Source organism: Sciurus vulgaris (genome assembly GCF_902686455.1).
Source record: "Sciurus vulgaris genome assembly, chromosome: 12".
In the NCBI taxonomy this organism is placed as follows: Eukaryota; Metazoa; Chordata; class Mammalia; order Rodentia; family Sciuridae; genus Sciurus; species Sciurus vulgaris.
In genome coordinates this window covers 20,010,328-20,031,695 of record NC_136473.1, presented here as the reverse complement: position 1 = coordinate 20,031,695, position 21,368 = coordinate 20,010,328, and the positions used below count along the sequence as shown (strand labels likewise).

Genomic DNA, 21,368 nt, shown 5'->3' with positions numbered 1-21,368 from the left:
CTTTTTGAGCAGAAGGAACAATAAGTAAAAAGGCACAGTGACATGGTTTATGGCAAGAGCAAATGATCCAGTAAAGGCAGCTGCATTTTGGTGGCATCTGGGGAATGAAGTCAGAAGGAGTCCACTCCTTCTCCGTGAGTAAGGTATTATCTGAAATCCAGTTCAGGTCAGACAATGGCCCAAATCTGTAACTGATCCTTATGTAATCCTGCTGAGAAGGGGGGACTTATTCTTTCCTATTCCACATTTATCCTGACAAAGGTAGTTTCATCATTGACTCCGTTGCTCTGATCTTTTTATTTGAGTGTTTTCTCTTCTTTCTCTAGGCTGTTCTTGCTGGAGATTTAATTCTTTCTGCAGCATCTATAGCTCTGGCACGGATTGGAAACACAACTGTTATATCTATTTTAACCCAAGTTATTGAAGATTTGGTGCGTGGTAGGTTGATGATAACTTTTTTATTTATTCAGTCCTGGTATTTAGCAAGCAATAAAACCATATCTCAAGAGACCTTTTTCCTTCTTTACAGGTGAATTTCTTCAGCTAGGGTCAAAAGAAAATGAGAATGAAAGATTTGCCCACTATCTTGAAAAGACCTTCAAGAAGACCGCAAGTCTGATAGCCAACAGTTGTAAAGCAGTATGTACGTTCTGTCTTTTTTCAAGTTAAAAAAGCCTTATAGCTCTTTTTTGGAGCTAATTCTAGAAAACATCACTGGAGAACTTTAAAAGAGTATCCAAATAGGAGCTGAGGGCGTTGCTCAGTGGCAAAGTGCTTGCCTAGCATGCACAAGGCTATGGGTTTCACACACACACACACACACACACAAATACTCTCCAAAATCCTGGAAGGTCAGTGAGGAAGAATTATAGTCCCAAACAACAGAGAAGTTCTACTATGGGCTGTAGTTTTTATTTTTGCTGTCTTTTGGTATGCAGCCATTAACTATTCTTATAATTTTACCTCCTAAGAATTGAATCAAATTGAAGCTTTATAATATATCCCCAATCTATTGTCCAATGTATTACATTCTGAACAATTTATGGCAAATTTTTTCACGATTGTTGTCACATAAATTTTTCTGACATTTTACTTTAAAAAGTTAAAAAGTGCTGTGTTCGTAAATATAATGATTACCCAGCAGAAAATATTCGATTTTACTAGTGTTCTACCTACTTTTTTTTTTTTTAAGTTGTAGATGGACATAATATCTTTTTTAAAAATTTATTTTTATGTGGTGTGGAAGATCAAACTCAGTGCAGCACACATGCTAGGCAGGTGCTCTACCCCTGAGCTACAACCCCAGCCCCATACTTTTTTTTTTATAGATAGCAGATCTTCACAATACCATTATATGAAATATAAATAAGCCTTATTTATTCATACTGATTTATTCACACTTACTTATACTGATATTTTAACATCACTGTCTTTAATCTGTGGCCTCAAAGGTGTAGTACATTTTTAAGCTCACAAGTGAAAAACAATGTCTCCATACAATTGTTCATTTGAACATCTCTTAGCCTAACGGATGCAGAGATATATAATCGTCCCATGTGATTAAAGCAGTAAGAAAGGAAGACCTCTGAGGGTCGAAAGGAAATTGCTTTTGACATACTGTTAACATAATTACAATTAAAGACAGCTTTTTCTCAGACTTTTCCAGTGAATAAGTCCCTTGCTGATACCATTTCTGTTTTGATAAGTGTCAAGAAATGTGTAATTGTGAGCCGGGAAAGAATGAGGACAACACTTTCTTCCTAAAATAGATCTAATTGAAACCCTAAGGAATGTGAATTATGTAGAACATGCTGGCCAGAATCTCAGCCATTTTTGTCTTTTTATTGAAAGAGCTATTATGTTCTTATTTCTAAGAAATTACAAGTGTGTTTTTCTTTTTTAAGAGATGAAAATATGATAGATACTGAATGTTAAATAAAAGAATGACCCATTTAAAAATGGGTACTTTAAAGCTGTTACATTAATCCTTCATTGATTATTCTACCCCAGATGGCCAAAATCTGCATCAGGATCCATCGTAAGACATACCAGTCTGTTAAGTGAGAAGTTCATTGGTAATTTCATAGGTTTGAGACTGCAGTTCAGAGGCATGAGCAGGTGGTGGGGCTGTTGGAATTGGAATCACACAAAGTAGACAATCCTGGGCACAAAGGCGCTGTATTGCCTAGGGCTAGAACAGTAACTAATTCACTCAGTGCTGGAATCCAAGAAGACAGATCTAAGTTATCAAGGAAAGGTTTAATTCTGGTCGCTATCCTCTGCCTACAAAGCCAAAGAAAATGTGCATGCATTCTTTTATAAAGAGACCTCATTCTTCAAAGATTATTAGCAAGAAAATAATGGATGTGTATGTGAACATGGCTCAACCTTTATTAAAAACGAAATAAATGCTCTATGCTCTCCACTAGGAGGAATGCCGACATCACCCCAGAACTATCTATTTTCCATGTAATTTATTTCTAAACCCCAGAGCTGTTAGAATAATAAAGCAAAATCATAGTGTGAGTTCTCTGAATAAAAGCTTCTATATTTAAGTGTCCATCGGTGGAAATATTCCAGAGGTGTTATGTATTGGAAATTGCTATTTTTATGTACTCTTGGTATTTAAAATGCAAAGACTTATGTGAGCTCTGAAGGAATGCATGCAAAGCAAATTAGACAGACCAAAAGAGAGAATAGGAAGGTAGGGACTGGTATTATTATAGAAGAACTAATGGGTTTCTGAAATGTTTTAAGAATTGGAAGAAAATTTACCAGCTTATGATTCATTCTACTGAGGACACCATTTTTCCCCTACCACCTAATCCCCAGCCACCTTACCCTTTTTAACCAACCACTGTATTTTAATAATTTAATATATAATATATATATTTAATAATATATAAATAATATGGGAATCTAAGAGAGGGCTATCTAGGGAGATTGTTTTGTGACTGATACTAAAATAGAATTAATCTTATTTTCAAAAAATGATTGGGCATTTATTTATATGGTCATGCAAAATACATTTTGTAGCTTATCAAAAAAAGTTATGACTTGTCGCCCAGACCATTGGATGGGAATGAGAGCTGTCAGGTCATATTGCCTGTCCAGTGTTCTTCAGCCAGAACTAGGTATGATAATCCTGCTTTGTTTTTCTTGTGAGTTTCTGTCCCTTTTTTTTTTTTTTTTCTCGGTGGAGGGGTGGGTTTGGTTTGGTTTTGCAGTCCTGTGGATTGAACTAGAGCCTCATATATACAGTTGCTCCACCAGTGAGCTATATCCTCAGCCCTTTTGCCTGAGTTTCTTGTCTCTCCAGAACTATGTGTGGCCTGGAACCAGTAGGGTTTATTCTTGCTTTATTTTCAAAGCTCTAGGGTGCTACCACAGAATTTTGTGCTATGGGTCATATTATCAGAATACTGTATTTTTTGTTACCATATTTCTATCTATAGGGCTTAATCAGATTGCCAATTGTCCAAATACAAAGTAGCATAAGGGAAGAAGTCTTTTTCCCCAGGATCCATTCCAGGATCTCTTGTTGCCTTTAGTTGCCATGAGATCTTCGTCTCTCTTAGTCTAGAGCAGTTCTTTGTCTTCATCTTATGTAATTACCTTGATGGTTTGAAGAACATGGGCTAATTATGTTGTTGAGCCTCTCAAGATTAGATTCAGGTTATGAATTTTTGGCAAGAGTACAACGTGCACTGCTATGCTCTCCTCCGTCTTATCACCTGAGGAGATGCAAGATGTCTCCAGCTTATAAGTGGTGATGTGTACTTTGATCACTTGGTAAGGGTGCTGTCTGCCAGGTTTCTTCACTTTAAAGTTAACTATTGCCCTATTTTTAAGGAGGCATTTTCATATTATGTAAATATTGTTTCTCATCAAACTCTCACCTACTGGTTTCAGCATCTACTAATGATTCTTTTCTGAGGCAGTTATTACTGAGGTGGTTGCCAAATGGTGGTTTTCCTGTCATTCCTTCCAAATCACTCTTCTACAGTCGTGTAAGTATTCTGGTTAGCTCTTATCTGGATGATGTTAGATTGTTATTCTAAGGATTCTAACCCTTTATCAGTGTTTAATGCTTAATTGTCCCATATTCAGCCAGTGGGGAAGGTTTTTAGTCTTGCTCCTATATCCTTTAACATGCACCCACCGTTCTTTTAGCACTTTCTTAATTTCTGGCAGGAGATATTCCACCCGCATCTTGTGCTTTCCAGCCCTGGCGTCCACCGAGCCCAGATTCCTTTTGATGGAGGTGATATTTAGAAATCAGAATTTTGGCACTGGATGTCAGTTTCTAGGCCCTCTCGATGAAAGAGCTGGGAAATACATATGCATTTGTTATGTATGTGTGTAGAGTTATAGTTTAAATCTGAGTTGTCCCCCAAGGCTTATGTGTTGAATGCTCTGTCCCTTGCTGGTGGCATCATTGGGTGGAAACTTTGGGAGATGGGATGTGGTTGGGAGAAGCGGATCACTGGGGGCATGCCTTTGAAGGCTGTGTTTTGTGCCTGGACCCTTCTTCTCTCTGTCTTCCTGCTTCCTGGATGCCCTGAGCTGAGCACTTCTGATCCACAGAGTACTCCCCTTCATGATGTTCAGCCTCACCAAAGGCCTGAAGTGGCAGGGCATAGTGACCGTGGACTGGAAAACCTCTGAAACTGTGAGCCAAAATAAATCTTCCTCTCCAGTTGATTTTCTCAGGTGTTTCTTCAAAGTGACAAACAGCTGACTAACTCAAATGGATATGTGCATTTCTGTACTTCTGTATCCATCCCTACTTCTTTGGAACCTTGAGGTATCCTACTGGTGGCTCCAAATCCACCTAATGCCTCAGGGTTCATGATTTGTTCTAGCATACCATTTTTCCATATTTGTAACTCTTCCCCAACAGTGAGAAACTTGGTTCCCATTCTCTTGTCTTTAGCTTGAGGATAAATCAAAGCACTATTTAAAAGTAATCTTTCCTAGCTGGCATGGTGGCACATACCTTTGATCCCAGTGACTGGGGAGGGTGAAGCAGGAGGACCAGCCTCAGCAACTTCGTGAGACCCTGTCTCAAAATAAAAATTAAAAGGAGTTGAAGATGTGACTCAGTGGTTAAGCACCCCTGGATTCAGTCCCTGGTACAAAAAAAAGTTACCTCTCCTTTTTTTACCTCTCCTTTTTGGTGTGGTTATGTTATTGTTTGAAATATAATTTGGATCTTTTTAATTCCATGTTAGGGGTCCCTTCCCATTGTTACCGATTCTGTTTGTCTTGTGTCGAGGGTCTTGTTACTCTTGTTATTCTGAGCATGTGAGACAGTAACGTTGCTCTAAAAGTCAGAACTTACAAGAAGTCAACTCCCTTTTCTTTTTCTTTATGCCATTGTCTCTCCCCCATTTGCTGCACCCACCTTATAGGTGACTAGTCTCATTATTTCCTCCTTCCCATGTTTCATTTTGCACAAATGAACAAAGAGGTGTCTGTTAGTTCTCTTTTTTACAACAAAGAGTGTAGTGGTCTATGTGTTTGTTTTGCTTTTGCTTTCTTCACTTAGTAATATATTCTGAAGTGATTTCATGATGATTCTAGAACCCACTTCATTTAAAAACAGCCAAATTGTGTCCATTGGGTGGATGTAGCATAGTTTACTTAGCTACTCCTGTGAATGGGCATTTAGGTCTCCAGTATGTTACCATTACAACTAACACTCCAGTGACTAACCTTATGTAAGTATAGTTTTGTATTGTGAGAGGTGTGTTCAGGGTAGATTTAGGAGGCAGTGTATTTGTGGCTTTGTTAGACACGTAACCAAATCCCCTGTACAAGGGTTTGGAGTATGCATTTCTATCAGGAGTTGATGAGGGTATCTTCTTTCCCCACAGCCTTAATCACTAAATATGGCATTAGACTTCTTAGTTTTTGCCAATTCAATATATGAGAAATGGTATCACAGTGATTATTTTGTGTCCTTCCTTTCTGAATGAAGCTGTACATCTTTCCTATGGTTAAAAGCCCTATTATTTCTTTCATTTTCGAGAATTCTCCGTTCCTGTGTTTTGCCCATTTTTCTAGTGGGTATTTGGTCTTTTCTCCCCTCGTTTTAAGAGCTCTTTATATATTAAGAATATGTCACTGTTTCCAGGCCTTCTCAATGAAAGAGCTGGGAAATACATATGCATGTGTTATGTATGTGTGTAGAGTTATAGTTTAAATGTGGGTTGTCCCCCAAGGCTCATGTGTTGAATGCTTTGTCTCTTGCTGGTGGCATCATTGGGTGGAAACTTTGGGAGATGGGATGTGGTTGTATGATTATGGTTGTAGATATTATGTTGTGTGTACTTTCTCCCAATATCTTCAGCTGATTTTGACAATATCCTGTTTTGATATTTTCTGTGGTAGTAGAATTCCAGTTCTGTCTGGTGTTTTTAACAAATAAGACCACAATATGTGCATTCACCCATCCAAATATCTCTCTTAATCCTTGGTGCCAAAACAGATCCTTCAAAGGTAGAGATCCTTGCTGGGTGGCGCATGCCTAAAATCTTATTGGCTGAAGAGACTGAGGAAAGAGGATTGCCAGTTCCAGGCCAGACCTGGCAACTTTAGCAAGACCCTGTGTCAAAATGAAAAATAAAAAGGGCTAGAGATATGACTCAGTGGTAATGTGTCCCTGGATTCAATCCCCAGTACCACACACAAAAAAGATAGAGATCCTTATTAAATATGAAATATTTTGTCCCCTCTAACACAAACAGTATTTACCAAATTTTCTGAGACACAGCTCCTAAGAACCTGATGCAAGGTGTGGCCCTTCCCCAGGAAGAAGCGCACTCGCACAGCACAACCTGGCTGTCGCGTCTGCTCCGAACACAGACACCAGTGGAGCTTTCCTTAACTGTTCTCCAAACTCCACCCACTATCAGAAAGCTGTGAGCATCTCTGATGCTGAGCGTGTTCCTTCATGTCAGCCCACCTCCTTGCCACATGGGTTGTGCTTTGTTGCGTGATTTTGCTATGTGTGGTTGTTTTCAGTTAGATGGCCCCAGATCCAGAAAGTTCTAGGCAGGGGAACAGGACTCTCTGGGGAGGTCTTCGCACTGTAGAAGTTGCAATCTGAACAGAAATGTTGACTCTTGCCTGTGTGTGAGGTAGAAGCTGCCCACTAATGAGGAGCTCATGTCTGTTTTGGCAGATGTGAGTGGGGAGGGGACATGGCATGCAGATCTCACAGCTTTATGCTGACTTTGGGGCATGTTCCTTGACCTTTCTGAGCTGCCATTGTGTTGTCTTTTGGAAGCAGCCTTGCAAAAAGATAGAACAGTATCTGAAGCCGGGCACTTGGATTCAGATTCTGATGCCAGCGCGTCTTTGACAGATAATACTTGTTCCCTTGGCATCTCAGTTCCTCAGGCCTCATAGTGACCTCCTATGTGATAAATCTCAGAATGCAGAGTGAGTGACCAGAAATTGTGAGCTTTTCTCATCGTCAGCCTCATAACAGCATTTATGGGATGTTGTGAACTTTAACCAAGATGATACCAAGTGCTAATCACATATGCTCCATAAATGTTAATCTGTTAACTTTAGAAGACATTTTTTAAAAAAGGTTTCATTTTTTTTCAGTTTGTATTTCTGGGTGGCTTTTTGTTTAAAAGACAGCATGAATCTTGCCACAGGAGAGTGCTTCATTATCAGTTACTTATCCCAGCTCAGCATATCCCAAGCTGCCCAAATCTTGCCATGCTCATTCTTTGAGCCAATTTGATAGATACCTTGGCTTCTTTCAAAGTTTCAAAATTATTCCCCTGTCTCATAGAGATTATTTAGTTGAAAAGGGGAGCCCCTCCATCCAGCCTATAGGTTAGGTCTTTGCTATTGAAAGCAGTTATGAGCTTATTATTCACTCAAGTAAGTGGTCACCTGACCTCTTATGATTGTGTGCAGTTTTATTCTGCACTTATTGCCAAGCATTATAGCCACAGCATTGTCAAAAAACATTCTCCAGGCTCAGGAAGTTATTTGATCTAGCTTTAAAAAGCAGAAGTGAGTGGACCTGCCCAGGCTCCTGGTTCTGAATCCAGGGGATAAGGAAGATGAGGGAAGATTAATGAGAGCAAACAAAGATTGAATTCTAACCAGATGCCATGCAAAATTACTGAGGGCGTAGGTGTAACATCACGTTTACTTCTCAGCAGCCCTGTGAGGTAAGTGCTTGTAATGCCTGCATTTTACAGAAAAGGGAACAGAAGCACAGAAAGCTTAAATAGCATGCCAAGGTCATATGGTAGTAGTAAGGGGCATAAACCCAACCCTGCTGGCGAACTGCAGAGACTGCCCCCTGTACCATGCTGATGCCTGAAAAACGGTTCTTAAACAGAGAACCAGAGGTAGGGACTAAAGGTCAGGGGACAGGATTATTTACGACCAGTGATCTTTACGGGAAGACCTCCTTCTCTCTTCCTCATTGAGAATCAGTATAGACAGTGTACACATTTCCTCTCCAGTAAAGCACAGTGTGTCACCCCCTTCCCTCTTTTGGTTTTTTACCCATGCTTTGTTTTCTGCAAATGTTGCCAGGCCTGCTTAGCATGCTTAGCAGAGCAGTGGGAAATGCACTCGAGTGGACGGCATCCACTGGTTATTTTGCGTATTAAAAAAGACTTTTGAAGTCCTATTTCTCTCTCCATTAACAAGGGGATAAAACACTTGTTGTACAATGATATTACTTGCAAGAGAAATATAGGAAGAGTAGAACCAAGGAACATCCTTCTGATGATGAAAGAATAGTGTCTGAATGTCTGAAGCACAAGGCTTGAGACTGTTACAGACAAAGCAGGAAACCACTGCATTCAGAAGTAAGTGGAATCACCAAAATTTATTAAAAGAAAGGAGGACAGATGGGAAATACGAGGCCACGTCCACATGTATGATGAGATGAGATATCTTGCCCTAAATGAAGGATAGTTTGTAGAGGTTATTAAAGCCAACAGTAATTGGGTCAGTGTGATAAGTGCTGGAAGCCAGTATCTCACATATTAGAATCTGTTCCTTTTTCATGTCACAAAGATTTACTTAGCCTATTAGCAGAACTGTCCCCTAATAGCTCAGTTTTTCCCAAGCAATGAGAAAGACTGTTTATCCTGTTGGAAAGAAGAGGGGACTGGGTGGAGGGAAGATAGTTTTCTTAGCATTTGAGAAAACAGAGGGTGGGCTAGCTCAGTGATAAAGAGTGCTTGCCCAGCATGCACAAGGCCCAGGGTTCTCAACCCTACTACTACCAAAAAAAAAAAAAAAAAAAGGTAAGAAAAAGAAAACATTCATTTTGTACCCATTTGTATCCTTTTGGTATCAGTATCTCCTGACTGTAAGTAATCTAGCCTCACAACCTCTTATTTAAGGAAATAGCCATCTGGCTCTTTGATCTAGGGTTTGGCTGCCTTGTTTCTGGCTGCCAGCAGCTTATCTGACAATCTTTATTTCAGGTCTCTGTCCTAGGATGTCCTGACCCAATGGTGCATGAGATTGCCTATCAGTATGGAAAAAATGTGGGAATAGCTTTTCAGGTGGGTGTGTTTCTTATTTAAGAGAATGGTGGTGGGAGGGACAGCTCGCATTCCCCCCACCCGCCCAGTGTCAGGATTTTCCGTGTGATGTCGGCACTGTGGTGCTTTTTACATTCCCCTTTTCTTTTCCCTAGCTCATAGATGATGTACTGGACTTCACCTCCTGTTCTGATCAGATGGGCAAACCAACATCTGCTGATCTAAAACTCGGGTTAGCCACTGGCCCAGTCTTGTTTGCTTGTCAGCAGGTAGGTTTTACAAACTCGCTTTGATGCACTGCTGTGTAGCCTTACAGAACCAATGTCTCTGGTTACATTTGATGGAAAGGCTGAGATAAGGAGTAGCTGGGGAGGGAATTAATTAAATAATTGGTTTTGACCTGGTTTCAGATCCTATTTTGATTCTAGTTGCAGGACTGAGATATTGGAGCCAGTCATTTCCACTTCTATGCCTTATCTGTAAAATAGAAAAGATTAGAGACTTCCTCCCCAGGTTGTTAGGAAGATTAAGATAATGCTCATTATCTTGTAAATGTTAAGTGCCATATGCATTTCATTTAAGGTAGTATTAGGATTTATTTCATATATTTGAGGCACTGGCAAGGTGAATGGTTTCCATATCTTGATTGTAGGACTAGACTTTGGGTGTGCCTTAGAGCCCATTAAAGAGGCACAGGAAACGTCAAGGGCCTCTAAGCCTAAGAAATTCTGAGAAATTCTTCAGTTCCAGAAGTTTAATGGGACTGTTCACTGCTCTGAGAGTCAATGGAATGCACTAGAATCAGTTCCTTCTTTCTCCAGATTGAGGGACTGTCAAGGAAGTAAGTAAAGCTGCCTTCATATTCTCCTTAATATGGATGAAAGGCTTAGGAGGCATCAAAGATGCTGTGCTGACTTGCAAGGCGACATTTCCACAGCTTGCGCTAGTCCCTGGCCACATTGCATTTGGCTGTACCAAATGTTATCTGAAAAAAAGTGGGGCATTGACTGCTGCTCGGACCTTTTCTTAAACAGATTTTTCACCTTTGTGGCTTTGCTAAATGCTCTTACTGCTAAACACCCAAGGTGTCTATCACCATGTCACTAAATTAAAGACTAGCTTTTTGATTTGAAATTTACAAAGATAAATCATGTCTTCTGTAGAACTCGGTTCCATTTTGCTCTAGAGAGGAGTGATCATCTTGCATTCACTATCTAGTAGAGTTGCTGCCAAGGGTATTCAATCCCAGGGGAGGCTGATGTCCCCGGTGCTGGGTCAGGTTGCCTTGGGCAAAAGCAGTCAATTGAAGAGTAAAGGCTGTGAACAGAGATGTTGGGGCACGTGGTAGGAACATCATTATTACCAGGCTCCATCCTCTTGAAAAAATTTGAGGCCAAGGTAAGAAGTGAAGTGTGCTGTTAATGGGTCCTTTTTCCCACTGAGACTACCTCTCCAGCTTAAACTCAGGGACATTACTAAATGTGTGTGCCAAGTTCTGGTAAAAATTTAATAAAACTCCCTTTGATACATTAAGGCAGGAGTGAGGAACATTTCCTGTTTTACCATAATCCCCCCCCACACAAAAAAATACTCATTAGCCATGTAAATGTAAGGGTTTGCATGAGATTAGAAAAATTAGTCACTAGCTATCATTACAGGTACAACTATAACAATATCCTTAGATAGTGGCTAGTAAATGTGAGTAAAGAATATGACCTACATAGGCTGATCCAGCTAGTTTGGCAAAGATTCAGTTAGGCCCTGGGATTATCAATCAAGATAACTAAGGAACAAGCCTTTCCTTGTGAAAAAGAAAAAGAAAAAAAAAAAAAGCCTACAATCTCCTACAAAGTTGTGATTGCTATACTTTTAGAAATCTCACATTTATAAATATTTTTCATGAGCCCCATGATACTAACAGTTGAGTCCTACTTAAACCTTAAGATGACTGGTTCCAGAACAGACTTGCCTTTTCCTATTATTTCACTGTGAACATATTTCAAAAGAAATTAATTTGTTCTACACATAGGAGTAGTGGCTAATTCTGCCTTCAGATATAATGGTGCAAAGTCAGAAGAAGTTTGAATGGACTCCTACATATTGATGTGTCAGCAATGTGTGATAGAAAAATAGTGGGTTTGGTGGGGCAGGGGCGGGGGCAAGAAAAAAGGAACAAAAAGTTTCACAGCCCCAAACCACGATTTTATGCGTGTTTCAGTGGGAAATCCCAGGGTCATGAGGCATCCACTCACTGTCACCAGACAGCAGCTCTTTTCTCATCTGCCCATAAGGCAGTGGGGAAAGAGAGTTAAAAAGGCACATTGTAGCCTTAGAAAAGGGAACACATGATGAGGCCAAGCAGGAAGTAACTCTGGATAATACTCATTTCATAGATTGATTTTTGTCTGGTGCACAAGGGCCAGAAGTTAGTCAAATATGTATTCATAGTTAGTTAAATATGTATTTATAAATTGTTTTCAAATAAAACAGCAAGTGTAGGTTCTACTAATGGATTACAGTGTCAAAAAGGTATTCTTAGCAAGAAATTTGTCAAAAGAATTATGGGAGCCAGGCCCAGTGGCACATGCCTATACTCCTAGTGGCTCAGGAGGCTGAGGGAGGAGGATCGCAAGTTCAAAGCTGGCCTCAGCAACTTAGCAAGACCCTGTCTCAAAATAAAAAAGGGCTGGGGCTGTGGCTCAGTGGTTAAGCACCCCTGGGTTCAATCCCCAGTACCCCAGCCGTCCTTCCCCTCAATTTTATGGAGCTTATCATTTTTTAATTTTGGTTAAAACAAGTTTCAAACATAACATGAGGAAGTACAGTATCTTCATTTAATGAAAATGCATTCTTTTTGGTTGATAAAGAATTCTTTCATATATTATATCTAATCTCACAACTCCTCTTTGTGATAGAAATGATGGTGTCTGTTCTACAAATAAGAAACTGACACTCAAGTCTGGCCAAAATTAAACATCTGGTAAATGGCACAAAAGGCAATTGAACATTGCCAAGTTTTCCAGAACCAGCATTCATTTTACTACACCATGGATTATTATTGCCACTGATAATGTTGATAGAAGGTAGTACCTGGTGAGCCTGGGTAATACCCATTAGTCTAGTCTCCCCACAGAGAAGATAACCAGTGTGCCCTGGCATTGAAAACGCAGGGGCAGTGCTCTGCATCTGCTCTTTCTTATTTGCAATTAACATACCCATTTAGTAGAGTAGTTCTAAGGTGTGTGTAAAAGGTGAGCTTGTAGCCTAGTCTTTGAATTTAACCATTGCGAACATCTTGAGTCTCACTGGTAATATTGGGGAACTGCCTTTTTAAGGCATGCTGGGTTATCTTGAAATTAGAATTTGCTGGGTTTGGCAGGTGTGAAATTCCCTGTGTTTAGGATCCTAATATTCTTGACATCTCTCTAAAAGTATTTTCTGATAACAGTTTTTACAGAGGATTTAACAAGTTTTGGGGGTTGTAGCTCAGTGGTCTGACATGTGCAAGGCTCTGGTTTGATTTTCAGCACCACAAAGAAAATAGAATACTTTCAGGATAACTGGAGAGGTCATCTATGTGTATATATACTGTCTTTAAGAACAAATACCTTGTTAAATTTCTCAAGAATATATTGATCAGACCTTAAAATCTTCAGAAACAAAATGGAAGTCTTTTCTTTTGTGAGACATTAGTTTGCAAGATCTTTTTGAAAACTTTTTCTTCTGTTTATCTTACTTGGTAAGTCACTAAATGTCAGCACGTAGCTGTATTTCCAGCTGGCACCACCATCCCCTGCACCAGCTGCACAAGCTTATGCTGTTGTGGTGACTAGTTGGGGCCTTAGAGTTACCCAAGTTTTGTTCTGGTAAACACTCCAGTTTACTGATCACCTTTGTAGATTCATTTATGGGAGGATTTCACAGTTGGACTCTGACTCATCTACAGGTCATTTTCCTACTCTTAAAAACAGCCTAAGCAAACAAAAATATTCTTATTTTTTTTCACTAAATCTGCAGACAGACAACTATTCTTCCTGTTTCTCATTTCTTCACATACACTTGAAGGGGGATGGGGAGGTTTGTTATTTGCATGTTAAAACAAAGGAAGGATATAGTCACACTTGATGCAAATGTTTTTAGTATAAAAAAAGCATCAGAGAAACCACCCAGGCAGCACATTTTACTACTTGTTGAAGCTGCAGATAAAGCCCAGGACAGGTTCACATCAACTTTAAAGATAGAGCATCCTAGCTACCCAGTTTTTGACAGTGGTATTAAAAAATGTTAACAAATACCTGCCTGATCTGACTTTTCACAAATAAAATTGAGGCTTTCCTGATTTGTTTTCAGTAAATCTTAAATTATTTTATTTTTAAAAGACAACTAAAGCAAATTGCTGTTTTAAGAACTAGCTAGTTGCTGGCTCTTTAATTTCTATAAGCATGTTAGCAGCCTCAACATGTTTAGAACTTTGTCCTAACATATACTTCACTTTAAAAAAATCTTCCTCATGTCATTTGGTTGAGGTTTTTCTGTGTGCCCTATTTTTTCTTCCATGGTGATGGTTGCAGGACAACTCATTTCATCCTTCAGGTTCACTGCCAGGGAAAAACTGGCAACTGCTGTAAGCACTGACATGTCTAACACCAAACACATCTTACCTCTTATTCCAAGGAATGGAAGACTGTTAGAAATCAAGAATTTCAGATCACCAGGCAGATGAGCAGGCCAAGATATGAGATTAAGGAACTCATTCAGCTGTGGCAGCTGGTGGCCGACCACGACTGGTGCTTAGATCCAGGGAGTAAAGTGATTTGCTCTCCTGGTTTCCTTACTATTAATGGAGGCAATCCTTCAAAATAGTTGTTGAGTACTATAAAATACAAACTTATATCTTCAGTGTCTTTTGTACCTCACTGCTTTTTTCCCTCTAATTACCACAGCTTTATTCCTACCTTTTTCAGTTTACTACAGTAGCCTGATTAGGATCTAATGTAGTGGTTCTCAAGCTGGACTGCACATTAAAAATGTCTGGGCCTAAGCTAAACCCTAAACCAGTAGGCTAAATGAAAATCTTTGGGAGTGGGATTCAGGCAACTGTATTTTAACTTCCCCAAAAGATTTCGACGTGCAGCCATCACTGAGCACCACTGCTCAGACCCACTCTACACACTGCGTAGAGCAGAGCTCACAATACCTTCTGCTTAGCAACCTTAGTAGCTTTCATTTCCACTTAGGTGAGTATTAGAATGCCTAATTACTACTCTAATCCTAGGCCAGTGCTTCTCACGGTGTCAGCATGGAACAGCAGCATTAGCATCACCTGGGAATTTGTCAGAAATACATGTTCAGGCTCTCTGCTACTGAACTGGAAACGGGCAGAGCCACAACAGGCAGCACAGGTGATTCTGATGCAATCTGAAGTTTCAGAAGAGAAGTTAATGATTTTTAGAGATGTACTTTGTTGCTACTGCCTCTCTCATTCAGCACTGGACTAAGGACCAATGGCTGTTCCTCTCCTGTCACCAACATAGCTCCTGGGCATGGACATTGTCCCTCCTAGCTCAGTGTCTTTAATGCTACAGTTTACTGCTCCCTTACATTATCTAGAAGTAATCTCCTTTGTTTCTTATCATTTCCAATTGTTACCAACTAGTGTCAGAACACTTGATTCTTCAAGAACAGTAAATAGATTTTCTTTCTTTATGGTTAGTTCCCAGAAATGAATGCAATGATAATGAGACGGTTCAGTTTGCCAGGAGATGTGGACAGAGCTCGACAGTACGTACTACAGGTAAGATTTTTTAAAAGAAAAAAGGCAGCAGCATGTACAATGTGGTATAGCCCCGTACCCAAACAATCATGTAACATTAATGAAAAATTACATTTCAGATACAAGACCAACTTCAGTCAACTCTTGATTTAATAGAAACTGGGAAGGAAATACTCATTTTTCACTTCTATAATACTTCCATAATACATATTTTAATTTAATTGGTCATAGGTACAGCTGGCACATTGTTTTTAAAAGTCACCCAAGTGATTCTACTGTGCAGTCAGAGTTGAGCCATGTTGGTTTAAACCAGTCTTCCCCCGTATCTGTCAGCAGCACTGCTTGCTCCAAGGTTCCCAAGACTGCCCTCCACCCTAGTCCAAACCCTCATCCTTCTACAGCTAAGACTGCAAGTCTCATAAATGGTCTTTCCTGGTCCATGCTATATAACTGTTATGAAGGGGTAACTAAAGAAATGGTCATTTAAAAATAATTAAACCAACACAGGCAAACTATAGATTTATATGAATGTTTTCTTTTAAAGTAAAAAGCATTTAACTGTGTTCAGGGTCTAGAGGCTTGTTTCAAATATACTGTCATATATCTTCAGCACTGTTCTGTAGAAGGCAAATCTTTGCAAATTTTCAACTTGGGTGACTGTTTTTTGAGAATGAGCTGTTTGCAAATTCAAAGTCATTTGGAGGCAACAGATCTACTAAAAGAGGTGGAGTAAGCAAACAGTTACTAAACAAGTGGTCTAAGATCCAGACTTAGTATATACTAATACTTGAAAGAAGTTAAGTTATTAACCTCTCAGATTTTTAAATTTCCAAAGGCAGAAAACCCTTCCAAAAAGGATATATTTGTCTTAACTAATGTATGTTATATGCCACAATTTGCTAAGAGGGTGGTTTGGCAGTTATATAAAAACTCAGTATGAAATGGAGTTAGAGCTGAAAAAGAAACCTGAGAGAGGTTCTGGCTTTAGAAATAATTATAGTCACCCCTCAGTATCCCTAGGGCGCTGGGTACAAGACACCCTGCCCCAACCCCATAGATACGCAAAAGCCCCTTATAAAAAACAGTGCAGCCTTCACATATAACGTACACATTGTCTCATATACATAAATCATCTCTAGATGATTTACAGTACCCACTTCTTTAATGTAAATGCTATGGCTATAGTTTTTATACTGTATTGGGGGGAAAATGTATCTACATGTTCGGTAAGCACTTTTAAAAAAATGTTCGGTCTGTGGTTGCTTGAACAGAGTGCTAACTGTATTACTGAAGACTGGACTGAGAAGTGGGACTGAAAAGAGGGAAATTGTGGCTTATAGGCAGAATAGTGAAATGCTCCAAACGCAATTCAAAACACAAGAGTTTGCTGTGCCTTTTTATACAGAAACCTGCCTTTTTCTTGGTGAAGCATGCCTAGCCAGAAATGCATTTACACAAAACTCCACAGAAATGTTCTTGAAGCCAATTGCCCAAAGGCCTCTCTCAATTATAGTTCCCTCTATACTCAGCTTCTAGACATGTTCCTTCATTAAATATGAATAGACAACTCAGAATTACTGAGTTGGTTAAAGCTTGCTAAGCAAGAAAGACCAAGATGAACAGAAATACTCAGGAAAAATATAAATAGAATGATCCAAAAAGATACTTCATTCATAAAATTAAAAAGCAGGATATTTTAGAAACGAGTTAAAACAAAAATCCAAAGAAGGGATGCAGTGTAAAATTAAGGAAATCTTCCAAAAATCTAATAGTTACAGGAAAAATGAGAAGGAAAAATTGTTATAATTAACAGACATTTCAGGAAGAAAATCAAACAAAAAAATGGTCTGCAAAAGGAAAAAGATGTCAAAACTGGCTTAGTCAATAGAAAAAGCAGCAGATACTATAAGGCAATGGAACAAGGCCTTTCGAGTGATGAAGAAACATTTCCTACCTACAGTTCTATACTCAGTCAATCCATCTGTTTAAGGGCAAACAAGTCATCACACGTAAGGACTCAGAGGTTGAATTCCCATTCACACTTTCTGGGTAGGTCATTTGCAGATGGCAAAATATGTGGAAACATTTTAAGAAAAAGATAAGCTTCTGTACAGAAAGACACAACAACCTAAAATGTGTCATATTTTGAGCAATTGGAAGGGAAAATCAGGCCTTTCAATCATGATGTTAGAAATACTCTAAATGGAAAAGGGATCATTAGCCAGGAAGGAAATAAAAATTAGTCATGACTTAATTTCACAGTAAATATTTTTACATCATAGAAATAGAATTTTATTAGTGTTCAGCTTTTTAGAGAGCACCAACATTAAAAAAAAAACAGCTACAGATCAGAATGTAAATCTCTAAAGAGCAGTGATAGAGGAGAAGATAGGAGCACTGGTATCAAGTCATTAACAGAAGAACTAAACAGCAATATAATGGTTAAATTAGGAGACACACTATGTGTAGGTGGCCAAATGCCCATCTTTGTTAACAGAAAGGCAATAAAAATTGGTAATCAAGAAATAAGAATATAAACAGGTTGACGTCTCACTCCAGGTTGCCTGCATTCTTCCTTGAGTGTACATTCCTTGCTTCATCCCGAAGGCACCTCTCTTGACACTGCCCCCATTCTCACTTTAAAGTACTTTTCACTGGGATTGAAACCCGGAGGTCTTAACCACATGTGCCACACCCCCAAGCACTTTTTTATATTTTATGCAGAGATGGGTCTCGCCGAGTTGCTTAGGTCCTTGCTAAGTTGCTGGCTTTGAACTTGCAATCCTCCTGTCTCAGCCTCCCCAGCTGCTGGGATTACAGGTGTGTGCCACTGCACCCAGCTCTCCTTATTTTTAAACTTTTTCATTTAAAATTCTGCTTTAGGTATTTTACATAGATAAAACTTTTTAAATCCTCTAATACTTAAGTAAAAAGTAGGAAGAAATAAGATGGCTAGTGGATGTTAATGAGTCAGCCACTTTGTATGCTAACAGACTAAAAATGTGCTTTGGTCTGAGAAAAGAAACCAAAAGAAGTAAGCAGAGGAAGCTAGGATTATGAGTTGGAAATAGAACCATGAGATATATAGTTTGGCTATTAACTATATATGACTTAACCCTTGGCTCATTTGACCTCAAAAGTATGTTTTAATTCATCATAGCACAGCAGAAACCCAAGAGCTGATCCAGTCAGTCACAGCTGTTCTGCTATTCTGTTTTGTTCCGTATCTGCAGAGTGATGGTGTGCAACAAACAACCTACCTCGCACAGCGGTACTGCCACGAAGCAGTAAGAGAGATCAGTAAACTTCGACCATCCCCAGAAAGAGATGCCCTCATTCAGCTCTCAGAAATTGTACTTACAAGAGATAAATGACAACTCTTTCTTTTCTTTCTGGCAGCTATTTTACCAGATTGTGCCTAAAGAATTTTGTGGAATATACTTTGTTTGCTTCATATGCAAATAACCAAAAATCATTTTAAAAAATAATTCCAATCTTATTGATGGGCAATTTTTTTTATTGGCAAGTTTTCCACAGAACTTTTTAAATGTAATTAATTAAACTGCCTGAATCTGTCATGTAATCCTTTAAATTCTAATCGAGGTATCTTGATGGTTATTTGTGGTATTTGTTTACACTGTTAATATCCACATGTAAAGCCATTACACAAATAAATAATCAATGTTAAAACTCAAACGATTTGTCTTGTTTCACCATAGGAGTAAAGGTCAGAAAATTGTGAAGTCTGCTCTTAAATCCACATTATTTATATTTTAACAGTATCCAAAATTTCATATAGGAGAATGGTTTATTATAAAAGACTGTACATAAAATTTAGACAACAGGTTATATACAAATTAAGAGAACATTCCACTTGAAGAAAAAAGAAGGTAGCTAGTTGATCACTAATGATACTTTGTTTGAAATTAACAAAGGCAAAATGCATATGAAACAGTCACATTGATTTGGTAGTAATAATGGTCTTTAATTTTCAGAAATAAATGTTTTGCACTAGTCTCACCATTCACTATGCTGTTAAGTCTGTAACGCCCAGTACATAACTTTAATTTGAAATTCAAATAAATCCTCAATACACAGAAACCCACACTGAGTGCTCTACTTTAATATCCTAAGCAATACAGAATTATACACAAGAAGAGAAAACATCCCTCTAACCTTCCCTTAAATTAAGAGGAGACACACAAAGTGCATGTGTTGCATTTCAATACAAATCTGTTGGTTAAGTATATCTCTGTTCACTGATTAATACATGACCCATCTTCTTTCCCAATTATTTTAAAATCTTATGTTTCTAGTGCCAGGTAATGGATTAAATAGTGCCTATTCACAAATTAATCGCATACACTTTTACAATATGTAAAAGATACTTATAATTTCCTTTCATTGAACCAGTGTACTAGAACAGTCCACTGTAAAACTGAAGGACTAATATGGCAATCTTTAAGACTTTTACCTATAGAAGGATGTGCATACTTTGACACATTTTCTTAGATTCAAAAGTTACTTTAAAAAAGTAATTCAGTAGATTGACTTGAAATAATCATCTCAGATTTTAAATCTGCAAACATCCGTCACATTACTATTGGGACAGACTGAGATAAGGCTAAAAAATTTTTTCTCCAAGTTAATATGCTGAGAAAATAGAACCATAATTCTGCAATAAATCAGTTTTGTATTTTTTTTTTAAAGCAAACCAGTGAAGGAAAGGACAAAAACCTTTGGTTCACTTACATATTTATGAATGGAAAAAATTGATAATTGAAATTCACTCATTAAAAAACTTAGGTACAAATTACAACATTACAGATAACCCCTTTTGTTTTGTTTCACATGTAGACCTTAGAGACTCACCTAGAATGGGTATGCCAGGTAAGTATTACACAAATTGGAAGCATCTTGGAATTTTTAAGTACATTTCAATACATGAATTTTTTTGCATGCTTTAAACTTTTTAAAAATAAGAATCTAAAAAGAAGTATGACCAGCACCAGCATTTAAGTTTTCTGATTTTAATATTAGTTTGACATAGTATTAGTAACCATGCTGCACTGAAACATGTAATGATACAATCTGAATCACGATTTGTTAAATATACCCCAATTCCCCAGAATATTTATGCTGGTCATAAAATTAACAATGTGTAAGTAAGTACATAAGCATAATCAATTATGGACAGCCTCTTGTAAAAATTGCCATTTAGCAATATAAAAACTGTCTCAAAGATTTATGCTTACAGGTAGACATTCAAATATACTGATAAAACAGCATTTCCTGAAAATATGGGCACATTTCAAACATTAAGACAATTCTGTTAACATAAGAGTCCCACAGTATGACTGAATAATAAGAACCTACTTTAAAAGCCAAAAAAAAAAAAAGGAAAGAAAAATAATTAATCAGCATAGTGCATGATTGATTCAACATAGTTCCCAGGGAAGAGACCAGTCACTCGATTGCAGACTCCTTCATACCAGCCATCATCATTCTTCTTTATAACATAAATGATTGCACCCTCCATAAATGACAGCTCATCATCCTTGTCTTTTGTATAATCATATATTGCAACAACTATGAAGAAAACAAAATACCATGTAAGTATACTTTACCTAACATTTAACTTGAATTTTAAAATTTAATGCCAATTAAATCTATAATGTAGCACACAAACTATTTTTATGTAGATTTTAAGTTGTGATATATATCAATAGAGATTATAACGATACATACCTACACTGTTTCAAAAAAAAAAATTCACTTACCTTAAAGGTAAGAACTTTTCCTTTTGGTACCAGGAATTGAAACCTGGGGTGCTTAACCAGTGAGTCACAGCCCCAGCACCACCCACTGACCTTTTTTTTTTTTTTTTTTTTATTTTGAGACAGGGTCTCATTAAGTTGCTAAGGCTGGCTTTGAACTTGCAATCTGCTGGCCTCAGCCTCCAGAGCCACTGGAATTATAGGCATGTGCTAGGACTAGTCAGGTGGCAAAGGTAGTTTAAAAAAAAAAAATTAATTAAAACTTAAAAAAAAAAAATC

At 38.2% G+C, this 21,368-nt stretch overlaps 2 protein-coding genes across 18 annotated transcripts in view; one reads left to right on the top strand and one right to left on the bottom strand.

The window, feature by feature from the left end:
- PDSS1 (decaprenyl diphosphate synthase subunit 1) overlaps window positions 1–19,318 on the top strand; it is a 35,730-nt gene extending 16,412 nt beyond the window's left edge. For all 4 annotated transcript variants that reach the window (XM_079106524.1, XM_079106525.1, XM_079106527.1 and 1 more), the window contains 6 exons: window positions 327–438; window positions 530–639; window positions 9,480–9,560; window positions 9,695–9,808; window positions 15,253–15,333; window positions 18,546–19,318. In XM_079106524.1, coding sequence (XP_078962650.1) covers window positions 327–438; window positions 530–639; window positions 9,480–9,560; window positions 9,695–9,808; window positions 15,253–15,333; window positions 18,546–18,686 — 639 coding nt within the window. In that variant the 3' untranslated portion in view covers window positions 18,687–19,318. The remainder of the gene's footprint in view (window positions 1–326; window positions 439–529; window positions 640–9,479; window positions 9,561–9,694; window positions 9,809–15,252; window positions 15,334–18,545) is intronic.
- Window positions 18,745–21,368, bottom strand: part of ABI1 (abl interactor 1) — a 116,241-nt gene continuing 113,617 nt past the window's right edge. For 13 of the 14 annotated variants that reach the window (XM_079106510.1, XM_079106519.1, XM_079106516.1 and 10 more), the window contains one exon: window positions 18,746–20,901. In XM_079106510.1, the coding sequence (XP_078962636.1) occupies window positions 20,726–20,901 (176 nt within the window). In that variant the 3' untranslated portion in view covers window positions 18,746–20,725. Of the gene's footprint in view, window positions 20,902–21,368 lie in introns of all 14 variants that reach the window. The other variant, XM_079106513.1, reaches the window with a different exon arrangement.